Source organism: Oncorhynchus keta, chromosome 10 (genome assembly GCF_023373465.1).
Source record: "Oncorhynchus keta strain PuntledgeMale-10-30-2019 chromosome 10, Oket_V2, whole genome shotgun sequence".
Taxonomy (NCBI): Eukaryota; Metazoa; Chordata; class Actinopteri; order Salmoniformes; family Salmonidae; genus Oncorhynchus; species Oncorhynchus keta.
The window spans coordinates 70415913-70440065 of record NC_068430.1 but is presented as its reverse complement, the minus strand read 5'-3'; the positions used below and the strand labels follow the sequence as shown (position 1 = coordinate 70440065).

The 24153-nt window shown below is 46.1% G+C and overlaps 1 protein-coding gene across 1 annotated transcript in view; it reads left to right on the top strand.

Moving 5' to 3' along the window:
• The window catches only part of LOC118378574 (regulating synaptic membrane exocytosis protein 1-like), a 124050-nt gene that overhangs the window by 70894 nt on the left and 29003 nt on the right, over positions 1-24153 (top strand). Inside the window, exons 3-17 of the mRNA XM_052526070.1 lie at positions 2217-2521; positions 3733-4748; positions 9112-9152; positions 10437-10547; positions 11208-11307; positions 11926-12049; positions 12602-12648; positions 12780-12892; positions 15299-15429; positions 15769-15940; positions 16788-16941; positions 17394-17453; positions 18459-18612; positions 22310-22423; positions 23062-23124. Of these exons, the coding sequence (XP_052382030.1) occupies positions 2217-2521; positions 3733-4748; positions 9112-9152; positions 10437-10547; positions 11208-11307; positions 11926-12049; positions 12602-12648; positions 12780-12892; positions 15299-15429; positions 15769-15940; positions 16788-16941; positions 17394-17453; positions 18459-18612; positions 22310-22423; positions 23062-23124 (2705 nt within the window). The remainder of the gene's footprint in view (positions 1-2216; positions 2522-3732; positions 4749-9111; positions 9153-10436; positions 10548-11207; positions 11308-11925; positions 12050-12601; positions 12649-12779; positions 12893-15298; positions 15430-15768; positions 15941-16787; positions 16942-17393; positions 17454-18458; positions 18613-22309; positions 22424-23061; positions 23125-24153) is intronic.

The window sequence follows — 24153 nt, the reverse complement described above, 5'->3', positions numbered from 1 at the left end:
GTTAATCCGCTGTTCCTAGACCAGTTAACCCACTGTTCCTAGACCAGTTAACCCACTGTTCCTAGACCAGTTAACCTGCTGTTCCTAGACCAGTTAACCCACTGTTCCTAGACCAGTTAACCTGCTGTTCCTAGACCAGTTAACCCGCTGTTCCTAGACCAGTTAACCCACTGTTCCTAGACCAGTTAACCCGCTGTTCCTAGACCAGTTAACCCGCTGTTCCTAGACCAGTTAACCCGTTGTTCCTAGACCAGTTAACCCGCTGTTCCTAGACCAGTTAACCTGCTGTTCCTAGCCAGTTAACCCGCTGTTCCTAGACCAGTTAACCTGCTGTTCCTAGACCAGTTAACCCGCTGTTCCTAGACCAGTTAACCCGCTGTTCCTAGACCAGTTCAGTTCCTAGACCAGTTCACCTGCTGTTCCTAGACCAGTTAACCGCGGTGTTCCTAGACCAGTTAACCCGCTGTTCCTAGACCAGTTAACCCGCTGTTCCTAGACCAGTTAACCCGCTGTTCCTAGACCAGTTAACCTGCTGTTCCTAGACCAGTTAACCCGCTGTTCCTAGACCAGTTAACCCGCTGTTCCTAGACCAGTTAACCCGCTGTTCCTAGACCAGTTAACCCGCTGTTCCTAGACCAGTTAACCCGCTGTTCCTAGACCAGTTAACCCGCTGTTCCTAGACCAGTTAACCCGCTGTTCCTAGACCAGTTAACCCGCTGTTCCTAGACCAGTTAACCCGCTGTTCCTAGACCAGTTAACCTGCTGTTCCTAGACCAGTTAACCTGCAGTTCCTGGGACGTCATTGAAAATAAGAATTTCTTCTTAACTGACTTGCCTCGTTAAATAATGAAAAGGTTTTATTTTATACTATTGTGAAGAGCAATCAGTAGATGTCCCTGTACATCTGCGACTTGTCCTCTCAAATCATGGTCTTCCACAGTGTTAAGTTCAGATAGTTGTAAATTTCCTAGGTTTTTCCTATCAATTTCCAATTTCTTTTCTTCAGGGCCTATACTGTAACCAGTGCATGGGGGAGGGGGAGCGGAGCATATATATGCCATTTAGCAGACGCTTTTATCCAAAGCGACTTACAGTCATGTGTGCATACATTCTACGTATGGGTGGTCCGGGAATCGAACCCACTACCCTGGCGTTACAAGCGCCATGCTCTACCAACTGAGCTACAGAAGGACCACGGGGAGGGGGAGCATGGGGGGAGGGGGAGCGTGGGGAGGGAGGCGGGACCGTGGGGGGAGGGGGGCGTGGGGGGGGGAGCGTGGGGAGGGAGGGGGAGCGTGGGGAGGGAAGGGGGAGCGTTGGGAGGGGGAGCGTGAAGGGGAGGGGGAGTGTGGGGGAGGGGGAGCGGGGGGGGGGAGAGCATGAGGGGATGGGGAGCGTGGGGAGGGAGGCGGGACCGTGGGGGGAGTATGGGGGGAGGGGGAGTGTGGGGGGAGAGGGGGAGCGTTGGGAGGGAGGCGGGACCGTGGGGGTTGGGGGAGCGTAGGGGGTGGGGGAGCGTGGGGGAGAGGAGGTTCTAGGGTATTTTAAGGAACCTTGATCCCCTGTCTGACAGATGAGCTATCACCAATACTCAATCAGAGTCAAGAGACTAAAATAAAACATGAGAAAGAACATAACGCTGTGACTAATACTTGCTTGTGTCTTACTAAGATCCTCTATCTGTCTGTGCCTGTTTGTAGTTCTGTCACCAGTCCTGCCCTTCCCTTGCCTGTATAACAATGACCTGTTGTCTGTTGAAAATACTCCAAGCTAAAATACTCCAAGCTAAAATACTCCAAGCTAAAATACTCCAAGTTAAAATACTCCAAGCTAAAATACTCCAAGCTAAGCTAACATTTCAGTGCCTCACGACTGAATCTGTTTTGCACATGGACTACAGATGACCGTTCCGTAAAAAGTGGATTGCAATGGATATATGACAACATCTGCAACCCCACGAGTCTTCTGATGCTAAACTCATAGAAATAGAATTAGATGACTATAGTATTGAGGTATTGCATAATATTATACAGAGACAATGTTAGGGTCAATTCCATTTCAATTCAGTCAATTCAGGGTTTGCTTTTCAATTAAGAAAATAGGAATCGGAAATGGAATTGACCATGCTCTCTTTCTCTCTATAGATACAGGCTACTACTGCATACTGTACATGTATATAATATCTAACCTCCTCCTCTCCTCCTTCACCCCTGTAGGTAATGTGGGTATGCAACCTGTGCCGTAAGCAACAGGAGATCCTCACCAAATCGGGAGAATGGTTTTCGGGGCCGGGGGCGAGGCAGATGAGCCTGGATGGCGGCCTGAACGCCCCGCCCACGGGGGGTGACACCCAACGGGGGGACAGGAAGCTACTCCGCTCCAGGTCCCAGGCCCCGCCCTCTTCCAGCGGTAACGCAGGGGCGGCGCCCGACGGAACGCATCAGCCGTCAACGGTACCGGCCAAGGGAGCGTTGGACACCATGCCGGCGTCACGCGCTCGGAGCGAACCACCACGAGACAAGTAGGACATCGTGGACACCAACGCTCTAATCCCTCAAACACTTTCACCTGTCCTCTCACAACCCCTGCTTTCACCTCTCTGTCTGTAGAGGCTCAAACCAGAGTCTACGTCACTGTATTGGTTATCTAGGGGCCTGTTTTGATTGCTGATAGTACTTAGTATTGTTCTAAATGCCACTTTGTACAAGACTTTCTCTCATCCACTCTACTATTATCACCTCCCCTTAATCCCTTTGATTCTAGACACTTAAAGGAACAATCCACTCGAATAGTATCTTTTGGTTGTTGTTTTTTTTACTTCATAAGATGCGTTTTGCATCATCATGATGATGTGGCAAGTTACAATTAGCTTTTTGAAAGTCCTCTATCTTGAGAACTTGATTGCTGACATGCAAAACATTTTGGGACTGTATCAGAGTCTAGGTATTGAGTATCTTGACCTGGGCCTCTTTTAGATGATATGGTCGCTTATATATTGGCTCTTTTTTTAAATTGTTGTACAGTTGAGTCATGTACAAGTCAGTCCTCTTTAATATGTTTGACTTTGTTGCGATTGGATGAATTAGGCGAATGCAGCATCTGTTTTGTCTAACAGGGTCTTGTTGACACCGTCAGTTTACACATGCAGCCTCATTTGTCTCGTTCAACATTGGACACGCTTTGGTCATGTTTTTTTCCGCGTTTGACAGGAACTCAAATCCTCTGATGTTGGGGGTGACCCATTTTCGGTGTGTGTTGCAGCACTTGATTATTTAATCCCCACTGGATCAAAAAATAAAAAATAGCGCTGTCCAAGCTTATAGACAAAGCAGAAGCTGGGTTGCATGTTTTATTCTTGAAAGGTCCATGATTAATGTATTTTGTTTTGCTTCTAATGGGTCCATTTCGGTCCGGCCTGAATGCATCACTCAAAATGCTGGCCCTATTCCACACTGTTGTTGGATGATCCATACCCAGGTTAACCATCAGTAGGAACATTTTCCCATGGAAATAGAATCTCATTGTAGTTCTGTACACATTCCTCCATTTGAAATGATTTCCCTGTCTTTATCATCATTGCTTTCATTCAACCAGTAATAACTGGTACTGACCATAATTTGTCCAGTATATCTGAGTAGGCTTTTTTGTTATGTTACTACATGGTATTATGTTAACAAAACAACAAGTGTGTAATGTTATATCAATGTCCATTATGGTCACCCTTCTCTTCAGGAAAAGACCTGTGTCCCTCCATGAACAGAACGGTAAGCCTGGCGGTCCTGGTCGTGGTAGAGGAGGCCGGGGACCCCAAGGGAAGCTTCAGACCGTGGCCTCCCAGGAGGAGTTCTGTGGTCCCGGGGAGATAGACTGGCGGGACGGCCGGCACCTGGAGAAGGTCCGCTCCCATGACTACCCCGACGGCGGCGACCAAGGAAATCGCCCCGACCTCCGGAGACGCCCCCCGGAGGAGGATGAGCTGGAGCGCAAGCGGCGCCAGGAGGAGGAGTTCCAGGCGCGTTACCGCAGCGACCCCAACCTGGCACGCTACCCGGTAAAGCCGCAGAAGGAGGAGCAGGAGATGCGCATGCACGCCAAGGTGTCGAAGGTGCGCCACGAGCGGCGCCACAGCAACAACGCCATCAATGAGGTGGGGCTGGAGGGCGGGGGAGGAGGGGGAGGGAACATGGGGGATGTGCCTGAGAATCGTCTCCGGAGGGGCGGCGGTGGGATTGGTGGAGAACCGAACCGCAAGGCATCCTTGGAGAACCACCGCGCCTACTCCATGGACAGGACCGTGGGGGGTGGTGGGGGTGGCGGAATTGGGCAGGGACCCCAGGGAGGTCCCCCCCTCCTCAAACAGAACCAGAACCACGGACCCCTTCAACCATCTGGTGGTGGCTCACGAACGGGCCCCAATCCTGGTGCTCCTCACCCCCACCAAGGACCCCCACCTCCAGCAGGCTGGGATCCCCCTAAGGGACCCCACCCCAGCCAACTGGACCCCAATTCCCAGGCAGCCATGATGCACAAGGTTAGGAGGGAGAAGTCCGGGGACAGCCTGCTGCGGAAGGACTCCCAGAGCTCGGACCAGTCGGAGTCGCTGAGGCCGCCCCCACCCAGGCCCTACAAGAGCAAACGGGGCGTCAACAAGAGGCAGATGTCTATAAGCAGCTCAGAGGAGGAGGGCGCCTCCACGCCAGAGTACACCAGCTGTGAGGACGTGGACATGGAGAGCGTCAGTGAAAAAGGTCAGAAGTAATCTCTCGCTCTCTCTCTCTGATAGCTCTTCTCATGTCAATATGATTGGCCATGCATTCAGATATTTTAACATTGGAAGAATGATCAAATCTGTGGTGAGTTGGTGTTTTGGCTACCTGTATGGAGAGTGTCAGCGAGAAAGGTCTGATTCTTCAGTTTTCTATCAGATCGAATCATCTATATTAGCTGGTTTTGTGTCAGTATTGTCAGAGATTGTCAGAGATTTCGACATTGGTGGAATGATCAAACTTTCATTAGAATTGATGGTTTTATGGTTTTATGGTACTAATGCAATATTCTCTTAACTTTTTTGTTATTATCAAAATCGCTTTGCTCTAGGTTTCCATCAAAATAAAGAATTTAAATCTAAATTTCAAAGTTTACTGGGACTGTATCTTTCTGCCTATAATGTGCTATGGCCTTGACTCGGTACAACACTGTCATTCATCCACACCGCTGAAGCCAAACCCTATTGCTTCCCATCCTGGAACAGGACAGCTCTCTTTTATTTAGGAAATGTCCTGTGTTTTAGGCCAGCAGATTTGGCAGAATTAGGTCAGTGGCTAGTGCGGCTAACGCTACGTAAAGCTTCCCCGCCAAAACACTGGCTGCATCCTACTGTTAACGGATAGGATATAATCGAGTTTGGGTGTCACCGGTCGCATGTTCAGTTTTGGCTTCTCGTTTGCTCACACCGGCCTGCAACAGCTTTGCAATTCACTCTTCTTGACTAAATAAGGCTATGCTAATTTAGCAGTTAGCTTGTCGACAGAGGATGCCATGACGACGGTTGTCGTTTTGTTTATCTGTGCACTCATCTCATTCACCACTAACCTCCACCACTGGTCGCTCCGGGCCAATCCCAATCCCAATCCCAAATTAGATGATCAGATTAGGTTAACACATGGGAATAGGGTGTTTAACGGGGGGGCGACAGGCGGGAGAAATAGCTCGAAAGTTAGCTGTCGTAGCTAGCAAGTGTTTAGCAGTGTTTACTTCAGGAGTAGGCCAGTCCCAAATCCAGCAGGGATTTACATTTGATGTTGTCCGCGGTAAACAAATTCAGAGACGGGACCAGGCTAAAGGCTAAATGTAGCTATGTGAAGTGTAACTCAGCCGTGTAAAAGCCTGGGTTCCCGAGGACAACGCACGTCCAGTAAATACGGTTTGGTTCTGTTCTTTTGGGGGTAAAGGATTGATGGTGTAGATGGATATGTGGTTGGTTAATCTAAAACCTCACAACGAGACAGTTCGGTCAACTTCCGTGATGTTGCCTGTTTTTTTTTCATTGACAGTGAAACACTTGAACGGCTCCAAATTGTAAGCGAGGGTACAGATAAATCAAACCTCCTTTACATGCTATTTAGTAGACCTGCGAGACAGCTTTACTGTTGCAATCAAACCAGTCAAATGAGATAGTGAAACGTTTATGCCATGTCGTCTAATATCTTGTTGGGAGGTTAGCAGTTTGAATACGCTCCTGATGCAGGCTATATTTTGCAAGATTAACTAGGGCATTTATAAAATGCCTAAGGAGGACACCTTTATGGAATTAAGAATCTATTTAAAGATGCATTTGGGATTGATTTAGGAGCTAAGAGTTTGCTGTTTACAGTTAAAGGAGGGAGTGGAGATTCAGCCAATCTGATTGGTTGGCTTCCTCGAAGATGTCAAGTTGTGGAAGATAATATAGTAAGGAGGAAATGACAGGAGAAATCAGACCTAAGGTTTATTTTAGTGTTGATGCGAATTCTTCAGTGTGTTTTTAGACAGTGTGTGTTTGTGTGTGTAGGCCTATCCATCTGCGATGCCCTCCTAATGACCTCCTTCAGGTCAAATCACAGAATTAAATAGAACACTATAATATACAGTATCATGTATATAATAACACCGTGATACATTGTTATGGATCAAATACATTATTCACAGAAGGGTTGTCAATTCCTGTCAGATCAGTGTACAACCTGTAGCATTGATGTCTGACCTTACTACAGGGTCAGGGTCAAGTCAAATCTGAACCTGGATCAGCCTCTAACATTGACCAGATTTATCCCTATTAATAGAAATAGATTCAGGATGAGAGGGGATCGTCTCCAGATTCTCTGTGTTTTTGTAACTGTGGCCATGTGACCTGAGTTTTTACAGGTACATACAGTAGATGTTGACTTTGAATAGCTAAACATTCCTCATCGGTAATTATTATTAGCCTGTTAGTTTCGCACCCAGAAAAGAAGTGCTCCAGATCGTGTGATCTGATGTCCAATATTCATCTGCTAAAAACAGAAAAGGGAACCGTCAGCACTCTGAATCGAGGAGTCAGCAGGAACGTTTTGAAGTAGTTCCCCCATTGCACTTTCCAATTTCAGATTGCGCTTCACATTTTTTAGATCTCACTTTCGAATCAGCAAACAGTTGAGTTGCACCCCTCAACTTTAACCCCTACTTCCTCCCTCCTCTCCTGACCACTTACTTTCCCTTAGCTCTTTATACACACGTCTCTGATCAGTGTCCAAGCTGGCTGTGGACCTGTAGGTTCAGGGACTTGTCCCTGTTTCTAAAGTCACACACCAAAGTCCCCATCTAATTTCATCCTGCTATTCTGTTGACGTCATTCATTGAAGACATAAAAGGGTGGATGAGGCCTTGAAGGATGTAGGAGGCTTTGGAGGACGTGTGGGACTGGGTCGATGGGTAGAGCTGGTCTGGACTGAAGTGTGGCCATTCTCCAGTCTCTCTGTCTCGCCACCATCTGTCAGTAGGGCTGTTAATGAGAGTTGGGCGACAGACAGACAAGGTCCCAGTTTGTCCCCTTGTCTCCTGCTGTGTTGGACTGAGTTGACTTAGTCTGACGGAGACTGGAACTGACTTTCTCATTTTAGCTTTTACCTCTCTCTCTCTCTCTCTCCATTTCTAACTCTCTCCGTCTCTAACTCTCTTTATCTTTCTGTTTATCTTGTCTCTCTCTCTCTTTCTCTCTTTCTCTCTCTCTCTCTCTTCTCTCTCTCTCTCTCTCTCTCTCTCTCTCTCTCCATCTCTCTCCGTCTCTCTCTCTATCTTTCTGTTTATCCGCTCTCTCTCTCTCTCGCTCTCTCTCTCTCTCAATTCAATTTCAATTAACAGGCTTTATTGGCATGGGAAACACATGTTTACATTGCCAAAGCAAGTGAAATAGATAATAAACACAAGTTAAATAAACAATAAAAAATGTACATTTCACTTCCAAAAGTTGCAAAAGAATAAAGACATTTCAAATGTCATATGTCTATATACAGTGTTGTAATGATGTGCAAATAGTTAAAGTACAAAAGGGAAAATAAATAAACACAAATATAGGTGTAACGAGATTCGTCTTCCTCTGACTAGGAGTATGAAGGATCGGACCAATATGCAGCGTGGTATGTGTCCATGTTGAGATTTATTAATATTGAACACAAAAAAACAAAATAACAAGGAGAACGAACGAAAACCAGTTCTGTCTGGTGAAGACACAGAGACAGAAAACAACCCACAACTAAAATGGGGGAAACAGACTACCTAAGTATGATTCTCAAACAGAGACAATGAACGACGCCTGCCTCTGATTGAGAACCATACCAGGCCAAACGCAAAACACAACATAGTAATTAAGAACATATACTACCCACCCCAACTCACGCCCTGACCAGACTAACACAAAGACATAATAAAGGAACTTAGGTCAGAACGTGACAATAGGTTTGCTTGTTCTTCACTGGTAGCCCATTTCTTGTGGCAACAGGTCACAAATCTTGCTGCGGTGATTGCACACTGGTATTTCACCCAATAGATATGGGAGTTTATCAAAGTTGGATTTGTTTTCAAATTCTTTGTGGGTCTGTGAAATCTGAGGGAAATATAGTATGTGTCTCTAATATGGTCATGCATTTGGCAGGAGGTTAGGAAGTGCAGCTTTCACCTAATTTCGTGGGCAGTGTGCACATAGCCTGTCTTCTCTTGAGAGGCAGATCTGCCTTCGGTGGCATTTCTCAATAGCAAGGCTATGCCTACTGAGTCTGTACATAGATTTCCTTAATTTTGGGTCTGTCACAGTGGGCAGGTATTCTGCTACTGTTTAGTGTACTCTCTGTTTGGCATTCTAGTTTGATCTGTTTTTTTTTCATTAATTCTTTCCAATGTGTAATAATTATCTTTTTGTTTTCTCATGATTTGATTGGGTCTGATTGTGTTTCTGTCCTGGGGCTCTGTGGGGTCTGCTTGTGTTTCTCTCTCTCTCTCTCTCTCTCTCTCTCTCTCTCTCTCTCTCTCTCTCTCTCTCTCTCTCTCTCTCTCTCTCTCTCTCTCTCTCTCTCTCTCTCTCTCTCTCTCTGTCTCTAGGGGATTGGGACTGCCATCCTCTGGATCCTGCTGTGTGGCATGTAAGTTTCAGGAGAAAGTGACAGATTTAGGTTTTGCTTAAGCTGACTCAACTCAGACTCACCACCCTAGGACACGCACACACAGACACACAGACAAATGCACGCATAGACACACACACGCAGACACACACACACACGTGCATGCACACACACACACTCTGCCCTACGAGTTTCATTCCCCGCAGTGTCTGTGTAAGTGTGTGGGCGTACTCTACCCACCATTCATTACTATATCCCCTCTCTACCACTCTCCCCTCTCCGTCTCTCCCTCTCTGTCGCTACCTATATCCCTTCTCTACCACTCTCCCCTCTCCGTCTCTCCCTCTCTGTCACTACCTTTATCCCCTCTCTACCACTCTCCCCTCTCTGTCTCTCCCTCTCTGTCGCTACCTATATCCCCTCTCTACCACTCTCCCCTCCTCCCTCTCTGTCGCTACCTATATCCCCTCTCTACCACTCTACCCTCTCCCTCTCCGTCTCTCCCTCTCTGTCGCTACCTATATCCCCTCTCTACCACTCTCCGTCCCTCTCTGTCTCTCCCTCTCTGTCGCTACCTATATCCCCTCTCTACCACTCTCCCCCCTCTCCGTCTCTCCCTCTCGGTCGCTACCTTTATCCCCTCTCTACCACTCTACCTATATCCCCTCTCCACTCTCTCTCCCTCTCTGTCGCTACCTATATCCCCTCTCTACCACTCTCCCTCTCCCCTCTCCGCTACCTATATCCCTCTACCACCTCTCTGTCTGCTACCTATATCCCCTCTCTACCACTCTCCCCTCTCCGTCTCTCCCTCTCCGTCTCTCCCTCTCTGTCGCTACCTATATCCCCTCTCTACCACTCTCCCCTCTCCGTCTCTCCCTCTCTGTCGCTACCTATATCCCCTCTCTACCACTCTCCCCTCTCCGTCTCTCCCTCTCTGTCGCTACCTATATCCCCTCTCTACCACTCTCCCCTCTCCGTCTCTCCCTCTCTGTCGCTACCTATATCCCCTCTCTACCACTCTCCCCTCTCCGTCTCTCCCTCTCTGTCGCTACCTTTATCCCCTCTCTACCACTCTCCCCTCTCCGTCTCTCCCTCTCTGTCGCTACCTATATCCCCTCTCTACCACTCTCCCCTCTCCGTCTCTCCCTCTCTGTCGCTACCTATATCCCCTCTCTACCACTCTCCCCTCTCCGTCTCTCCCTCTCTGTCGCTACCTATATCCCCTCTCTACCACTCTCCCCTCTCCGTCTCTCCCTCTTTGCCTCTCTCTCTGTCTGATGGAATTAAATCTCCCCTCTACAGCATCCAGTGACATGGCAGCCGTCCAAGGAGGGCGACCACTTAATCGGACGCATCACTCTGAGCAAAAGGTCGGCCATGCCCCGTGAGGCAGGCTCCTTACTAGGGTTAAAGGTAAGAGGGAATCACTAGCGGCATCCCTTTCAATCACTGTAGTGTTACCACATTAACCGCTGTATATTGTGTACTGAGACCGTTGGGTGCAGGACATCAGAGCACCCAGGCTCAGATGTGTGATGGTGTATTGTCAAAGGATGTGTATGATAAAGGAAGTCTGGGAAAACTACCACACTAACCACTGTGTATCCCCGTGTACTGAGGCCACCCGGGACTCTAACGTCTGACCTCCACATTAGGTAGCCTCGCGGCTAAGAGCGTTGGGCCAGTAACCGGGAGGTTGCTGGTTTGAATCTCCGAGCCAACTAGGTGTGGGAAAAAAATCTGTTGATGTGGCCTGGCGCAAGGCACTTAACCCTAATTGCTCCTTTAAGTTGGTCTGGATAAGAGTCTACTTAATGACTGAAATGTAAGTGATGCTCGTGTACTATCCACAGGAGTATATAATAATGGAAACTATGGGGACATGCTGTAGATTTGTACTCGGCTGGGACGGTATCCAGATTGTCATACCTTCATACTGACCTTGTACCTTCCCAGGATATTCAGTGATACTGGCACTGAACACAAGGGGCAGTGTTTTAATTACACTGTTATCTCTATGTACTGAGCTCTTGATCTTGTGTCTGAACTGCCCGTGGTCTGTTCCCCTTCTAGGTTGTGGGTGGGAAGATGACAGAGACAGGGAGACTGGGGGCCTTCATCACCAAAGTCAAGAAAGGAAGTCTGGCAGACATTGTTGGCCACCTGCGAGCTGGTAAGCAGCGTGGAAACAACATTCAGACATTCAGGGTTATCTGGTGGAGAAGTGTCGTCCATCTGGGAGCTCTGTGAGATTGTCTGTGTGTTCTTTTTGAGCTGCGAAAATCTACCATTTCTACCTGAACACTTTGTGTTGTGAACAGAGGTTGTTCAGTAAAGCGCCAGGCTAGGTTGATAAAATAGAGGTTAATTAAGACAACGTAATAATTCCATGCGCCAGCGTTAGAAAACAAACACATTCATTTGACCAGCGCTGTTGCTGATTCTACAGAATTGGCTTTGAAAACGTTACCAGTGGTCGGGACATCAAGCAATAAAGTGGCTGTAGATCATTTGAAAAACATTTAAATAAATTGAATGACAGTTAAACAATTCTGCTTTAGTTTGCTGAGTACACTACGATTGTGTTTATTTTCCACTTTGATGGTGAACTTTCTGTACCTGGTAACATTCACTTCTAGTCATTTTCACTCTGGCGTTGGTCCAATGATTTAGTTTATTTTCTAACACTTCTGCAAGGAATTATTACATTACCTTAACCTTTGTTATCTTTAACCTAGGCTCCATGCTTACCCATGAATCAGCTGTTTTAATTTTGTTTCCTGTTTTCCAGGTGATGAGGTACTGCAGTGGAACGGGAAGTCGTTGCCGGGAGCAACCAAGAAGGAAGTGTACAACATCATTCTGGAATCCAAGGCGGAGCCTCAAGTGGAAATAGTTGTCTCAAGGCCTATTGGGTAAGACTGACTTCCTGTGTGAAATGCTAAATTCCCATTTTGGAATCGTTGTGCGATACACTGCAACTATTGTGTGACTATTTCTAATTTTGAAGTGAAATGTTGACGGCCATTGTCTTCTTTACCTATAAGATCTATCCACCGCATCATTTCCAATAACTTCTTGAGAAAGGTGTATAGAGTGTATCAGTAAGTACATACTTAATGTGGACATAGTGACCACTATGTCGTACGGTAGTCCTTCCCTGTGGCCTAACCCCGATGTAACCCCTAACATCCTAGACCTTAGAGAAGCCCTTATAAGGCAAGTTCCCTCTCTTCTCTCAACCCATACGTCTCTCCCCCGTGTGGGTATGAACTACCGCTCTCTAAACCCAACACCCAGTTTGTGTACGTGTCTGTGTTTTTCCTTTTCGATACAAACAAACATACGATTGAGGTATTGTATGTGCTGGCACTCTGTATCAAATGGAGGTTGGTGATGGCTGTTGGTCAGTGACTATTGCAGAGGTCTGTGCAGACGTTTGATGTAATCTTCCTCCCATCTTACAGAGACATACCAAGAATTCCAGAAACATCACATCCTCCTTTAGAATCGAGTAAGTGTCAACAAAGCTTTGGTTTTCCTTGATGAACAAAACGGCATAGTTAATTGGTGTTAATATACAGTACTGTCTACCCACCGAGTTGTTTGAGTCTTTCACATCCTGGTTCTTTCCCCTGGCAGCAGGCTCCAGTTCCTTTGAGTCTCAGAAGATGGAACGTCCCTCCATATCGGTCATGTCCCCCACCAGCCCTGCTACCCTCAGAGCCCTCCCCGTCATCCTGCCTGGACAGCTCTCTGTGAGTACTGGATATATGCTGGAACTACACTGGACTATACTGGACTATACTGGACTACTACTGAACTATACTGGACTATTACTGGACTATTACTGGACTATACTGGCCTACTACTGGACTATACTGGCCTATTACTGGACTATTACTGGACTATTACTGGACTATACTGGACTATTACTGGACTATTACTAGACTATACTGGACTATTACTGGACTATTACTGGACTATACTGGACATTAATGGACTATTACTAGACTGTACTGGACTATTACTGGACTATTACTGGACTATTACTGGACTATACTGGACTATTACTGGACTATACTGGCCTACTACTGGACTATTACTGGACTATACTGGACTATTACTGGACTATACTGGACTATATACTGGACTATATACTGGAATATTACTGAACTATACTGGACATTACTGGACATTCCTGGACTATACTGGACTATTACTGGACTTATTACTGGACTATACTGGACTATTGCTGGACTATACTGGACTATATTGGACTATTACTGGACTATTACTTGACTATACTGGACTATTACTGGACTATACTGGACTATTACTGGACTATACTGGACTATTGCTGGACTATTACTGGACTATTACTGGACTATACTGGACTATTGCTGGACTATACCATACTATTACTGGACTATTACTGGACTATACCATACTATTACTGGACTATTACTGGACTATACCATACTATTACTGGACTATTACTGGACTATACCATACTATTACTGGACTATTACTGGACTATACCATACTATTACTGGACTATTACTGGACTATACCATACTATTACTGGACTATACCATACTATTACTGGACTATACTGGACTCTTACTGGACTATTACTGAACTATACTGGACATTACTTGACATTCCTGGACTATACTGGACTATTACTGGACTATACTGGACTATTACTGGACTATTACTGGACTATACTGGACTATTGCTGGACTATTACTGGACTATTGCTAGACTATACTGGACTATTGCTGGGCTATACTGGACTATATTGGATTATTACTGGACTATTACTGGACTATACTGGACTATAATGGATTATTACTGGACTATTACTGGACTATACTGGACTATATTGGACTATACTGGATTATACTGAACTATTACTAGACTATATTGGACTATTACTGGACTATACTGGACCATTAATGGACTTGACTGGACTTTACCGGACTGTACTGGATCTACACTGGACTGTACTGGACTATACTGGACTGTACTGGACTATACTGTATTGGATCTATACTGGACTATACTGGACTGTGCTGGATCTACGCTGGACTGTACTGGATCTACACTGGACTATACTGGATTTACACTGGACTATACTGGACTGTACTGGATCCACACTGGACTGTACTGGACTATACTGGACTGTACTGGATCTACACTGGACTGTACTGGACTATACTGGACTGTACTGGACTATACTGGACTGTACTGGACCATAGTGGATCTACACTGGACTGTACTGGACTATACTGGACTGTACTGGATCTACACTGGACTGTACTGGACTATACTGGACTGTACTGGGCTATACTGGATCTACACTGGACTGGACTGGACTATACTGGACTGTACTGGACTATACTGGACTATACTGGACTATACTGGACTGTACTGGATCTACACTGGACTGTACTGGACTATACTGGACTGTACTGGACTATACTGGACTATACTGGACTGTACTGGGCTATACTGGATCTACACTGGACTGTACTGGATCTACACTGGTAGTGGTCCTTCTGTGGCTCAGTTGGTAGAGCATGGCGCTTGTAACGCCAGGGTAGTGGGTTCAATTCCCGGGACCACCCATACGTAGAATGTATGCACACATGACTGTAAGTCGCTTTGGATAAAAGCGTCAGCTAAATGGCATATATTATTATTATATTACTATACTGGACTATACTGGACTGTACTGGATATACCCTGGACTATACTGGACTGTACTGGACTATACTGGATCTACACTGGACTGTTCTGGATCTACACTGGACAGTACTGGACTATACTGGATTTACACGGGCCTGTACTGGACTATACTGGATCTACACTGGACTATACTGGACTGTACTGGACTATATTGGATCTATACTAGACTATACTGGACTATACTGGACTGTACTGGATCTACACTGGACTATACTGGACTGTACTTGGGGGGGGGGGCTGGATACATGGATGTGTGGATGGACGGACGGATTTACGAACAAACAGTCAGACAGATTGATAAATGGCCTATATTCCACTTTTCACAACGTCCTGTGTAATCTACAACCAATGGTCTACTCTAACTGTATTCATTCAGTCACATTCATCTAATCCCATTATGTTGTTCCTAGGTAAAGCTATGGTATGACAAAGTGGGCCATCAACTGATCGTCAACGTCCTTCAAGCCATAGACCTGCCCCCCCGACCGGACGGGCGACCCAGGAACCCCTACGTCAAGATGTACTTCCTCCCTGACCGAAGGTAAACCGGTCTCATATTACTAGGGTTAACATTAAGTAGTTGTTATACCTGTGTAAACACACAGTAATTACTGAAGTATATTACCAGTACAGGGGTTCAACATTGTACATAAACAGATCGTTTTTTTTTAATGTAACAATAACCAATATACTTTAAACACACTGTCAACACGTTCTCTTCTCTTATATTGCATCATCCTTATAGTGAGTCACAGACCCTTATTTGGGGACAGTATGTGACAGATACATACATGACTCGCTGACTTCCGTTGACTCTCCTTCTAAGGTTCGTCTCCCCTCTCCTAACATTCCTCTGCCTTCTCCCCTGTCATGTTCCCAGTGATAAGAGCAAGCGCAGGACCAAGACGGTAAAGAAGAGCGCTGGGCCCAAGTGGAACCAGACGTTCCTGTACTCCCACGTCCACCGCAGGGACTTCAGAGAACGCATGCTGGAGATCACTGTCTGGGACCAACCTAGAATACAGGAGGAGGAGAGTGACTTCCTGGGAGAGGTAAGATACACACACGCACGCACACACGCACGCACGCACGCACGGACGCACGCACGCACGCACGCACGCACACACACACACACACACACACACACACACACACACACACACACACACACATACATACATACATACATACATACATACATACATACATACATACTGTTTATAGTACATGTGAATAGTATCTTAATTTTTGTGTCAATTATTATTGTTCTCATATTTTATTCATAGATATTATATTTGTGTGTAAATTATTACTGTTCTCAGATGTGTATTTAATAGATTTTAGATGTCTATGAATGTTTTACTGTTTTGCAAAATGCTATATACCCATTGGTTAGCTGGAATGGAATGTATATTTGTATATTTATATTTGTCCTGTATATTTGACTGTGATATGTGGTTGTCTTATCTGGCTATCTTAAGATAAATGCACTCACTGTAAGTCATTCTGGAAAAGATCTCGTTGATCATTTCTTTAAACAACGAAAGCTAATTTACCAACATTTGTGAAAATGAATATATATCGTTTTGAAATTAAACTCTTCATAAACATACAGTTTACACAGAAAACAAAACACACACACATTCATTTGCACGTATCCACACACACACACACACACACACACACACACACACACACACACACACACACACACACACACACACACACACACACACACACACACACACACACACACACACACACACACACACACACACACACACGCACAGAGAACCACAGATGGACGCCATCATGTCCTCTATGCTGACGTTGTCTTGTTCTGTATGTCTCTGACTTTCTCTCCTCCTCCTTCTTCCCTCTCTTCCCTCTCACTCCTAGATCCTGATAGAGCTGGAGACTGCCCTGCTGGACGACGTTCCTCACTGGTATAAACTCCAGACCCACGACGTGTCCTCTCTACCTCTGCCCCAGCCATCCCCTTACCTCCCGCGCAGACACACCTCTCACGACAGCCCCAGCAAGAAACTACAGAGTAAGTCTTGTTGTGTGTGTGTGTGTGTGTGTGTGTGTGTGTGTGTGTGTGTGTGTGTGTGTGTGTGTGTGTGTGTGTGTGTGTGTGTGTGTGTGTGTGTGTGTGTGTGTGTGTGTGTGTGTGTGCGTGTGCGCGTGCGTATGTGTGTGAGAGAGAGCAAGAGAGTGTGTGTGCTTGCATGCGTGCGTTTGTGTGTGTGTATGCGTTGTGTGTGTGTGGTGTATTGACACTGACCTCAGCATATAGATTCTCCCTGCTACAGTATGCCAAGATGAACTTCCTATGAACTTGTCTCTTGTGTGTGCAAGATCGATCGCAACTGCCATGGAAATTCTCAACCCTACTGTGTGTAAAGTCTCTACCCTGCTGTGTGTAAACCCTCTACCCTATTGTGCGTGTGTAACCCTACCTTGTGTGTGTGTGTGTGTGCGTGTCTATCCACTGTTGTGCAGGGTCCCATCGCATCATTGACACAGAGTTTGATGATACAGGTATAGCGGTAGTATCTGAAGGTGGGTGGGGGGGGCATGGTTACTGTTACCCAGCTTCAAGTAGTGAGAGTTCAGCACTGGAGGAGAGAGGTGCGACCACTTTACAGCTCCCCTCATACCCCAGCCTATCTAACCATGGGCTACTTCATTTGATCCCAACTGACAACCTCAGAGATGTTTTACATTGGGGAAAAAATGTAATTGGTTCCCAATTTTACCCCACACTTTGGATTTAACTCTGATTACAGCCCTTTGTAATACCAACGTATACTACAACGATACTATGGTATCACTACAATTCTATTATGGTATGTGTTCTGCCATGATACTGTACACAGCCTTTCTCCTCCTCTGCCGGACTGTAGTAATGCAGCTTGTAGAGCAGATCCACTGGGAGCACTGAGTGCATGGAGCTATAGAGCCGTGATGTCGCTGTCCATTCCACTGACGCTGTCACCTGCATGTCTGGTAGTAGAGCCTGAAGTAGTAGTGACTCAAGACAAACAAGACAAGGATATGGTGTATAGACCAGTGCCTGATTCGCACCATAGGGTCAACATGAACTGTGCTGTTCTGGCTCGATATAAGGCTACTTAGCCTGGGTGCCAGACAGTTTCTGCCTTAGCCTGGTTGCCATTGCAAGCTGGCAATGGGTTAACTTTGTGGAATGCAGAAACAGTCCGGTACACAAGTTAGCTCAATACCTGGTGTAACTATCCAATGCAACTCTTCAAATGTAACCAAAAAACTTCCAGTGTAAAATATCCCACTCTGATGTGCTACAGTTTGCAGTCTGTATCATTTGTCCTCTCAGCTCCCTCACGTGGCATGGGTTTGATTAGACTAGAGCTGCTATGGGCCACTATATTAATAGAAGCTGAGCACCAGCATGATCTCTGTAGTTTTGGGAAAACCAAGCGATCACCAGAAGGCGTAGTGGATGCTGAGTGGAGGCGCTCAACACTGACACGTTTTGTCAGCAGGTAACATGCTACAACTGCTGATTCCTCCTCCGTATGTGTGTAGGTGCAGAGCGTAACTCGAGGGAGAGGGAGAGGAACAGCACCCTGACTGTCCCAGAGCAGCAGAGACTGGCCCAGCACCGCTCCAGATCTGTGTCCCCTCACCGCGAGGACATAACAAGGGCCCGCTCCCGCCCTGCACACGTCCCCATGCAGAGGTAGCTGCAGTTTTTGTATCACACAGATATACCTAAACTAGTCTTGCTTAGCCATACATCAGAATCACGTTGTTGTCACACTGCCTGGTTCTTCACGAGACTACACCCACACACATCTGCATTCTTCTTTCTCTCTCTGTCTCTCTCTCTCTGTCTCTCTCTCTCTCTCTCTCTCTCTCTCTCGCTCTCTCTCTCTCTCTCTTTCTTTCTTTCTTTCTTTCTTTCTTTCTTTCTTTCTTTCTTTCTTTCTTTCTTTCTTTCTTTCTTTCTTTCTCTCTCTCTCTCTCTCTCTCTCTCTCTCTCTCTCTCTCTCTCTCTCTCTCTCTCTCTCTCTCTCTCTCTCTCTCTCTCTCTCTTTCCCTTTCTCTCCCGCTCGCTTTCTCCCTCTTTCTCTCACTCTCTCTTTCTCTCTCTTTCTCCCTCTCTCTCTCTTTCTTTCTCTCTTTTTATTTCTTTCTCTCTTTTTTCTCTCTTTCCCTTCCTTAAAATCTGGTATTAAAATACTTTTGGGTTGGGGGGGGAAACTATCATTTGATTTACACAACATGCTTACCACTTTGAAGATGCAAAATATGTTTTATTGTGAAACAAACAAGAAATAAGCCAAAAAAACTGAAAACTTGAGCGTGCATAACTATTTACCCCCAAAGTCAATGCTTTGTAAAGCCACGTTTTGCAGCAATTACAGCTGTAAGTCTCTTGGGATATGTCTCTATAAGCTTGGCACATCTAGCAACTGGGATATTTGCCCATTATTTAAGGCAAAACTGCTCCAGCTCCTTCAAGGCTGATGGGTTCCTGTTGATGTACAGCAATCTTTAAGTCATACTACCGATTCTCAATTGGATTGAGGTCTGAGCTTTGACTAGGCCATTTCAAAAACACTTAAATGTTTTCCCTTAAACCACTCAAGTGTTGCTTTAGCAGTATGCTTAGGGTCATTGTCCTGCTGGAAGGTGAACCTCTGTCCCAGTCTCAAATCTCTGGAAGACTGAAACAGGTTTCCCTCAAGAATTTCCCTGTATTTAGCACCATCCATCATTACTTCAATTCTGACCAGTCATCCCTGCCGATGAAAAACATCCCCACAACATGATGCTGCCACCACCATGCCTCACTGTGGGGCTGGTGTTCTCGGAGTGATGAGAGGTGTTGGGTTTGCGCCAGACATAGCGTTTTCCTCGATGGCCAAAAAGCTCAATTTTAGTCTCATCTGACCAGACTACCTTCTTCCATATGTTTGGGGAGTCTCCCACATGCCTTTTGGCGAACACCAAACAGGGTTTTCTTATTTTTTTCTATAAGCAATGGCTTTTGTCTGGCCCCTCTTCCGTAAAGCCCAGCTCTGTGGAGTGTACGGCTTAAAGTGGTCCAATGGACAGATACTCCAATCTCCGCTGTGGAGCTTTGCAGCTCCTTCAGGGTTATCTTTGGTCTCTTTGTTGCCTCTCTGATTAATGCCCTTCTTGTCTGGTCTGTGAGTTTTGGTGGGCGGCCCTCTCTTGGCAGGTTTGTTGTGGTGCCATATTCTTTCCATTTTTTAATAATGTATTTAATGGTGGTCCGTGGGATGTTCAAAGTTTCTGATATTTTTTCATGACCCAACCCTGATCTGTACTTCTCCACAACTTTGTCCCTGACCTGTTTGGAGAGCTCCTTGGTCTTCATAGTGCCGCTTGCTTGGTTGTGCCCCTTGATTAGTGGTGTTGCAAACTCTGGGGTCTTTCAAAACAGGTATATATATACTGAGATCATGTGACAGATCATGTGACACTTAGATTGCACACAGGGGGACTTTATTTAATTAATTATGTGACTTTTGAAGGTAATTGGTTGCACACCAGATCTTATTTTGGGGCTTCATCACATAGGGGGAGAATACATATGCACACACCACCCAGTACTGAGATGAAGCTCAGGCAGGTAGTAGGCTCCAGTAGATCCTGGCTGGCTGGCGGATCTGGAAGATTCTGGTTGACTGGCAGATCTGGAAGAATCTGGTTGACTGGCAGATCTAGAAGATCATGGCTGACTGGCGGATCTAGCTGCTCTATGCAGACTGACAGCTCTGGCTGCTCCATGCAGACTGGCAGCTCCTTGCAGACTGGCAGCTCCTTGCAGACTGACACCTCTGGCTGCTTAATGCAGACTGACAGCTCTGGCTGCTTCATACAGACTGACAGCTCTGGCTGCTTCATGCAGACTGACAGCTCTGGCTGCTTCATGCAGACTGACAGCTCAGGCTGCTCCGAAGAGGCAGGAGGCTCCGGCAACGCTGTAGAGGAGGAAGGCTCTGATAGCGCTGAACAGACAGGAGACTCCAGCAACGCTGTAGAGGAGGAAGGCTCTGATAGCGCTGAACAGGCGGGAGACTCCGACAGCGCAGGAGGGAAGGAAGGCTCTGATAGCGCTGAACAGACAGGAGACTCCAGCAGCGCTGTAGAAGAGGAAGGCTCTGATAGCGCTGAACAGGCGGGAGACTCCGACAGCACAGGAGAGGCGAGGCGCACTGTAGGCCTGATGCGTGGTGCTGGCACTGGTGATACTGGATCGAGGACACGCACAGGAAGCCTGGTGCGGGGAGCTGCTACCGGAGGACTGGTGTGTGGAGGTGGCTCTGGATAGACCGGACCGTGCAGGCGCACTGGAGCTCTTGAGCACCGAGCCTGCCCAACCTTACCTGGCTCGATGCCCACTCTAGCCCGGCCAATATGAAGGGCTGGTATGTGCCGCACCGGGCTATGCACCTGCACTGGAAACACCGTGCGCTCCACAGCATAACACGGTGCCTGCCCGGTCTCTCTAGCCCCCCGGTAAGCACAGGGAGTTTGCGCAGGTCTCCTACCTGGCATAGCCATACGCCCTGTAAGCCCCCCCCCCAATAATTATTTTGGGCTGACTCTCAGGCTTCCATCCGCGTCGCCGTGCTGCCTCCTCATACCAGCGCCTCTCCGCTTTAGCCGCCTCCAGTTCTTCCTTGGGACGGCGATATTCTCCAGGCTGAGCCCAGGGTCCTTTTCCGTCTAATATTTCCTCCCAAGTCCAGAAGTCCTTTGATCGCTGCTCCTCACGATTAAGAGGGAGAGTTGACTCAGGTCTGACTCCTGACTCTGCCACTCTCTCCCTGAGCCCTCCCCCAATACATTTTTGGGGGTGACTTTCGGGTTTCTTTCTGCGCCGCCGTGTCTTTCTCTTCGACTCCATTCTCCTATAGCCCTCTTCGCACTGCTCCAGCGAATCCCAGGCGGGCGCCGGCACTCTCTCTGGGTCGACCGCCCACCTGTCTATTTCTTTCCACGGAGTATACTCCATACCTCTGCTGTCCATAACGTCCTCCCTTCGCTGCTCCTGCTGCCTGTTACCACGCCACTCGGTTCATAAGTGTGCAAAGCTGTTAACAAGGCAAAGGGTGGCTACTTTGAAGAATCTAACATTTTAAATATATTTTGATTTGTTTAACACTTTTTTTGGTTATTACATGATTCCATATGTGCTATTTCATAGTTTTCATGTCTTCACTATTGTTCACATTCATTCATACCCCTGGGTTGAATCTTCAGCACACTCTTATGGCTCAAATCAATTTCCTTTTATGTCCACACTATGACAAAACCAACGTTATTAGCTAAATGTTATCACAGTAACACTCTGTAACCAAAACCTCAGTAACACTTCTCTCTATGTCCTACCCCATCAGGAGTCTGGATGAGATCCATCAGAACCGCCACCACTCCTGCTCCCCTTCTCGTTACCATGACTCCCACGGGGAGCACCGCTCCGGGGACTCAGACTACGAGTACTCCGAGGACAGGTAACATCACCCAGACAGTGGTGGCTGGTGGCCTTTGTTTATTAGGGAGGAGGTTAGACGTTAGATGCTGTAGGTACTGTATCAGGGAGTTTGAGATTACAGCCGGTCTGAGAACAGTTTGGTGGTTTATGGCAGGGAGAGAGTGTGTGCAGGTTATGCAGTGAAGTTCTAGTGTTTGTGTACAATAAGGATATACTTTGGAGTATCTAATTTGAGGAGAGCTTTGTGTACAATATAGGAGTTGATGCCGACATGGTTTCCTTCTTATTTTGCTCATTTGCAATCCAATACCTTTAGAAGTACAGTATTCCTTTATGCCCAATTATTTCAAAGAGGTTGACAACTAGCTTTTCGTTTTTGAGGTTGAAAGTGTTGGATACTCCAAGGACAAGTGGAATAGCAGGCTACGTTAGTACTGTTCTATACTAATAATCACTAATACGACTAACAGTCTAATGCAAAAGTCTCTTACTAAAAGTTGATTATCATATTTATTATTATTGATGCTGAATCAAAATGATGATTTCATGATTTCTTCTCATTCATTTCTCATGAGCGGCTTTGTCTGATTTGACCATCCTCTTACGTTGTTGTTTTTGATTGGTTGTTCGGTTCACCCATCGCCATGGCAATCACAGTGAGGTCCTCGAGATGCACAGGTCTATCCGAGGCGGGAGTGCCGAGTGCCTGCACACAAACAGGTAAACAAAAACAACAACAACCAAAAAGCCAGAGACGTTACTGTTATCGTCCCTACCCACCATCTTTCTTCTATTGTATTACCCATCATTCTTTGCATTGTCATTCAATGTCAACAGCGCCATGTTATCTCTGTCAGTGATACTACAGTCTATGGTTGTGATATAGAGAGTGTATGTTATGTATCACGTGGCAACGTTTTTGTTTAATGTGATGTGTTCCTATTCCATGTGCTGCATCAATGTTCGCTTTTTTGTCTACCTGCATAGAAGGTGGACAATGTGAAAGTCGTCTTTGTAATGTATTCAGCTTTATCTAGTTTTAGAATATCGATGAATTCGTTCCAGACACAAAGGGACTTATTTTTTCACCCGAGAGGCCAAAAATAGTACCACACACTCTCCATGACACCATAAAAACATTGAGTTTATATTGGGTTTTAAACAGATTATCATAGATTACAGAATAGCTCTATCGTTTATCTCAGAATAGTATGAAAATCTCTCTTGGTGAATTACATTTTTGTCTGAACATTTTATCTATAGCAGATTAATGTTATTTTTGTTTTATTTATAGAATTGTGTTGTTTTTTTCCCCTCTTCTGTTTTTTCCCCTCTCAATCAATGCACGGTCTACACTCAAATAACTACACAGGGGCGTAGCTAGGTCCAGCAATACACTACCACCCAAAATGCCCCTATTAGTCAATGGTATACACAAGGACATATACAGGTAAGAGAGTAGAATAAGAAAACCCTGCTCTCTTTCCTTTTACTCTTCCCCAAAACCTGAACTCAACTCATCTTTGACATTTTGTGGCTTATGATGTTGTATCAACGTTCTCTCAACGTAATTGATTCCCCACCCCGACTCCTAACAGAGCTTTTCTGAATCGATGTGGTACCACTCTCCCAGGGTGTCTCAGGGGGAGTTGGGATATGCAAAAAAACACATTTCCAATTGGACAAATATAAGCATCCACCAAATTATTATTGATAATATGATGACCCTGGACCAGATCTGTTACAGTA